Genomic DNA, 6,000 nt, shown 5'->3' with positions numbered 1-6,000 from the left:
AAACAGAGGTGGGAATTCAGGGTGGTAGCACTCAAACTGTGATATATAACTGGTACAAAAATAATATACTCTCTACGAATATCATGGTTGATACCATACCAGCCGCAGTGGCACCAGCTGGCAGAGCAGTTCTCACAGGCGCTACCCTTTAACTGCATTGGCTCTACCCTCACTTGGATGTGATACCCTCCACCCCTCAACCAGGATAGTATTGCAGAATTGACGTGCAGTGCAAATGGTCACTGCACCAGAATTTGCGTTGTGGGACAATTGTTGTATTGGGGTCACAGTGTTTTGAGTGAGAGTTTGAGTGGAAAGAAAGATCTGTGTAAATCCTAGGTCTGCCAGCCAGGGAGTAAAGGTCCCTTTTCCTATATTTGTGTCAGAAAGAAGATCATTTACCGAAAGAACGTGTCACACACAGCTCCTGGGAGCAGGAGATAAGCTGCATAACAGAGATGATCACTTATTAACGAAAGCTTCTTCACACTTAGGAAGAAGCCAGGTTACAGCCAAGAGGGTACAGTTTACCTCTTCACTGATTACCTTCAGACAGATACTTCAAAGTTCAGTGTCAGCTTAACTTCTCTCTCATGGAGCCTACCTGTAGGCAGTTCGGCCGTGCTGGCTCCGGGGTCACAATGAACTTTTTCCTTCTCTTCTGTGTCTTCGCTCTGGATTTAACGTCCACCGCAGCCTTTACGGTATTGTCACCATTTGTTGATTTCATATTAGAACACTGGAATGTTGAGGGCTCCATTGAAGACAAAGGTGTGGCTCCTGGCATATAATGGCTGGTATACACCCGGAGCTCCAACATTCCACTGTTTGTCTTTCTGTTTTTCCCTTTTTAAATTACATTATACCCTTTATGGGTGGAATGTTCTAATAGCCTTATAGCCCTTCTGCCGCAGCTATACCGGTTGTTACAGGCCCTCTCCCTTAATAAGGGCCTTTGCCCGCAGTTTAGGTCCACAACTCGGGCTCAGGGCCTTTAACAACCATTATAGCCATCTGCAGTGGGCTATCAGGCTTAACCACCCTTCATGCACGATACTGCCACCTGCTCGTCTCTAATGTAACATTACCAATGTTGTCTCTCTTTTCTAGGTTCGCCGATCCTCGCTAGACACTGGTAATGCTCTATTACAAGCCTGTTCCAGGCAAACATTATTAGTTACAAATATTTTTTTTTGCTTCAACATAACATATATTTACAATTGTCTTTATTTTTTAATAGTTTATGATGTCGGTGGTGGACAGCCTATGCGGGACATCCCAGATATAAACGCTGGTATGTACTTGAGTGACAATCTATGAACAGATGAATGTTTACAGTTTCCAACTATTTGTTTTACATTCATTTTTGAATTTGTCCAAGCAGTAGTAATAACCTGTCTGCATTTGCTTTTTCTGGCAAAACTCAAAGTAATGATTAACCAATGACTGTATGTACATGTCCCTTGACAATGACAATCTTGTTATCTGATAGATCAATGGGAAAAGAGACGTCCCTTAATGAGACTCTTTCCATTACTATTCAAAGCGAGAGGTCTCTGGGAGCTAGAGTACATTCAGTGGAGCATTGCAATATCTTCAGGCTGGAGCAGAAAAACGTATTTTCCGTAATTTATGCCCATGATACCCCATAACTGTAACAAGTTTAGGTCTGATTTAAAAAACACTTACAACTTGAGCTGTGAACATAATATAATACTGGCGAGCTGATGGCACCAGTTAAGGAATTAATAAATGTCCTGACCACTTACGCTTTTAAAAAATAATACCTCGACGCCAGGGGTAGACCAAGGAGAAACCAATAATTAAACATAAATTGTAATGTTGTGGAGGCATCGAAGTGCTCAGCCACCAGATTTATCTATCGATATTTCTTTGAAGGCCTTTTCTTCTTCTTGATGTCCGCAGGTGACAAGCTGCAGCGCTGCTATAGGGCTAGTGCCTCTCAGAGCTCATTATATTAATCCAGCCCAAGGCAACTAGAAACGTCATTTAGTAATAACATTGAGTGCGTTTTCAGCTTTATTCTCACTGATGTAGCCAGATGAATTCAATCAGCAATTTCTTCCCACCAGCTCTTAATTTTATTCTCCTTCACAACAATACGCATCAAGCCAGCACAACAATTCCAATGTTTTAGCCAGGCCTAGAGAAAGCTATAGCTGTCCTGTCAATGTAATAATATCCAAACTATTCTAATAAAGATACATACATATTTACATACATACAATGGCTTTCAGTCAGACTCCTTCACACACTGGTCTGTTTAAGTGTCAGTGCATTTTGCTTCCACCCACCCCAGCATTAAATATCTGGCAGGGCAGTGGGTCAGCCCACCTCAACCAGTGGTTCTCATGCACTGTGTGTAATGCAGTTCAAGTGGCCACGTGTGCACAGCCACCTGCAAAAGGAGAGCCCTTCGTTGCCAGGGCTGGTGTGTCTGAACTTCTCGACCACTACATTATTTTGATTTTGCAGCCTATATTTTTGCATAGTTAGACACATATTCACATTTGCCTTATTAGGTTTTCTTAGATATTCCAAGGCACTACACCCTGCATCCAGATTGTAACGTGGGCCCTTATATGATCTGTTGTGGTGAATTTATCCACGACAGAATGCATAAGGGGCCAGATGTGATTTAAACTCCGAGGTAAGTCACATGTGACAACCAAACTGTTAACCCTTCACAAACAACCGTGTGATCTAACACAGAATATAGGGCCAGATTTATGGAGCCCTCGCACCGTTAGAATGCCACAGTAGCGTCATTTATTTTATGCTAATGTGGCGTTGGAAGGGGAAAAATGCTGCACCATATATACAAAGTGCAGCAATGCATGCATTGTGCCCCTTTGTAAACCCCCTTGCACCACATTATGCCTGTGCCAGGCATAATGTATGCAAGGGGGGTTTTACGGCAATAGGGGAGGCCGAAAAAATGGTGCAAAGGAATCTATGAGATTTATCTGCATTTTTTAACGCCTAAGATGCTCCCATTGATTGCAATGGGCCTCCGGGTGCTTTGCAGGATTAGCGTCATAATTGTTGATGCTAGTCCTGCAAAGTGCTGCACTAGCATAAAAAATTATGACGCCAGTCACCCTAACCACCTTGGTGCACCGTATTATAAATACAGCACACACATAGTGGCATTAGGGGGGCGCTAAGGGGTGCATAAAAAGTGCCACTACACTAGCTGCAGCTCCACCTTTCAGAAATATGCCCCCCTAGTGCCTTGAAAATGCCCTTGGTTTGTTAGCTGCTTCGTGGTGAAACGTGTCATCTGAGTAGTTCATTGAAATGCTGAAAAATCTGCTCTCAGGAAACCGCATGCATTGATACTAGGCTCAAAATACTCAAGATGTGTGTTAATAAGGATGTAAATAAAACTAATAAATGGTTTTGTGAATCAAAATTTTCTTTATAAACACATCTTGCATGAAGGGTCTGATTGCTTCAGAGGAGGTTTCTTTTAAATGTCGTAAGCACCCTGGTTATAACTCCAACCAGTTAGATCATAGCCACACTATGGAGGGTACAAAGAGGCATTGGTTCCTGTAGAATGATCATGGACTTACAGTCAGGGCCTGGCTTATGTCCTGGGTGGAGTGGGTAGAGGTGGTGCATAGGGATGAGGAGACAATTTGGGCGAGGAAAGGTTTTGGCCCAAAAGGAAGGAGCACTATGTGCTGCACCCGTGGTGCTAGAGGGACCCGGAGAGGGCCTAGATGTGTTTGTTTAGAGTCCATACCCTTCTCCAGTCGCAGTTTGAACTTTTGAGGATCCGCACGTGGTTTATGCAGTCAGTAATTTCAGGTAAAAGAACATCGGATCACTGATATTATCGCAGAGCGTAAACCCCCCATGGATACCACTTGATTATAATGAGGGCCTTAATAGGTGCAAATGTAATATGCAGTATTAACCCATAATATACGCTATTTCTGTACAAAGGGAAGAGGGATGAAGGGTTTAAGTGGTGTCTAATGTGGAGCTTATGATACAGTGAAGCTGACACAACAGTGAAGCCTCATCTTGTCTTCTCTACTTCACCCAACAAGTGTCCCACTGCCATTCTCCTACTCCTAATACATCACACTGATCATCACATTGCATCTTAACTCATCACCACAACGTTATTTGTTATGTAGGCTTATGTGAATACTTGATTTTGAATTGGGTGATTCCTTACGGTGATCTAGCAAATTGTTTTACATTGTTGCTTCATCATTTGCATAAGCACTTCTTCCCCTGCACTCCCCCATCTCCCCTTGATATTCAGGAACCCGAGAAGGGAGTCTTCATCTGGCTGCCTTGGATCTTCACAGACCCTCTACAGGGGATATCTTTCACCTCAGGAAACTGAGTGACATCTTAGCCAACTCGAGCTAAGCTCTTGTGACGTTTTAATGTCACTCAGAACCCTCTAGTGAAAAACATCTCCCTATTCACAGTTATTCATCTATCAATTCTACAAACGTACGTTAGAAATTTCATAGAATGCCATGTGTTTTCTTTTGATAACTTCAGAGCGCAACATGGGCCGAGGCTGTTTCAGGTAAAACAAGCATTTGCAATGCAATAGGTCTCGCATAATCTTGAGTTATAGCTAATGGCATTGTAAATTAATAACTGGACATTTCGTGCCACATAAATAGGTCAACCCTGCCTCATAATTTTGTTTTTTCCTGCCATATAATTCTAGAGGCCCTGCTTATAACTAAAGCACTTCAATTAACCTTCTTCCTCCATCTGCAGCAAAAGATGGAAATGTTGCCATTTAGCATCCTAATTTAAATCTGCCATGCTAATTCCAATGGAATACCACTTTCACCACCCTGCCATCAGAGTTGCTGGACGGCTAACATAGCTCTCTAAAAAATACACAAGAAGCCACGGAGGAGAAATAAACTAGAAGGGTCACCCAAACATATCAAGAGTGTTCAAACAGTCATTGTGTAATAAGGATGTTAAGTTGGCCTGAATCATGGTCATAATTGTAATGAGGAGAGATTATTAAAACGCATACAATTATCATATAAACCTTTATCAGAAATAAACTTCTAGCATTAGACTGTATTGCTCAAAATAGCCCCTAGAGGGCACCATAACAAAAATATTATTTGTAAGATACATGGTAATGTAACCATATTGTTAGCCCCTGGAGGGCATAACCTCATGAAAAAAACAGGAGAAGGAAATGCAGTGTAACCATATACTTAGCCCCTAGAGGGTGTTTTAGATATAGTAGGCATATTGCAATGATATTACAAACAAGGTCAATAAAACACAACTTCTACCAGCTGTAAAACAAAAGTTCCAACCAAGAGAGAACTTAAGAAAGATAATGAATGGCAGTAAGGGTTATTAGAGTCCCCACTAACATGGTGTGGGGACCTGGAGATGATGTAAACAGAAGGAGCACATTGTGGTCAATGTTGTGAAGGTGGTCCTATTGTCCTAGGACCACCATAAGCTGAGTTATAAGCAAAACTGTTTTGCAAAATATTTTAGTATGTTGATATGACTGTAATGCTTCAAACCGTCCCTAGAGAAAACCACAATGAAAATAGCATTTGTAAGAAACATGGTCATCTAACTATATAGCCAGCTACCAGGAGGGAGTAACCACACAAATAAAAAAATAACACATTATAACCATATATTTAGCTCCTAGAGGTCATAGTGCATTACACATGTTCAGGGGCTGGCAGGCCTACTGCAACAATATTGCATACAAGGCCCTTAAAACATTACCTACTCTCTGACATAAAACAAAAGTTCCGGCTAAGAGACCTTAAAAATACATTGACTGGTGGTAGGGGTTATTATTTTGGGGTCCCCACTAATCTAGTGGGATCTAGACACAAGGAGTATGTCGTGTGTCGTTTTGGTGGTGGTCCTGTTGTCCTAGGACCACCATAGGCTGAGTTATGAGCAAAAATGTTTTGTAAAAGTGATGCCCTGCAAAGCATCATG

At 41.9% G+C, this 6,000-nt stretch overlaps 1 protein-coding gene across 2 annotated transcripts in view; it reads left to right on the top strand.

The window, feature by feature from the left end:
- Positions 1 to 534: 534 nt before the first annotated feature.
- The window catches only part of LOC138296699 (meprin A subunit alpha-like), an 81,290-nt gene continuing 75,824 nt past the window's right edge, over positions 535 to 6,000 (top strand). For both annotated transcript variants that reach the window (XM_069236075.1, XM_069236074.1), the window contains exons 1-3: positions 535 to 704; positions 1,111 to 1,135; positions 1,241 to 1,294. In XM_069236075.1, coding sequence (XP_069092176.1) covers positions 594 to 704; positions 1,111 to 1,135; positions 1,241 to 1,294 — 190 coding nt within the window. In that variant the 5' untranslated portion in view covers positions 535 to 593. The remainder of the gene's footprint in view (positions 705 to 1,110; positions 1,136 to 1,240; positions 1,295 to 6,000) is intronic.

Source organism: Pleurodeles waltl, chromosome 5 (genome assembly GCF_031143425.1).
Source record: "Pleurodeles waltl isolate 20211129_DDA chromosome 5, aPleWal1.hap1.20221129, whole genome shotgun sequence".
Classification (NCBI taxonomy): domain Eukaryota; kingdom Metazoa; phylum Chordata; class Amphibia; order Caudata; family Salamandridae; genus Pleurodeles; species Pleurodeles waltl.
The sequence above is the reverse complement of the archived record's forward strand: the minus strand, read 5'-3'. Positions and strand labels throughout refer to the sequence as shown.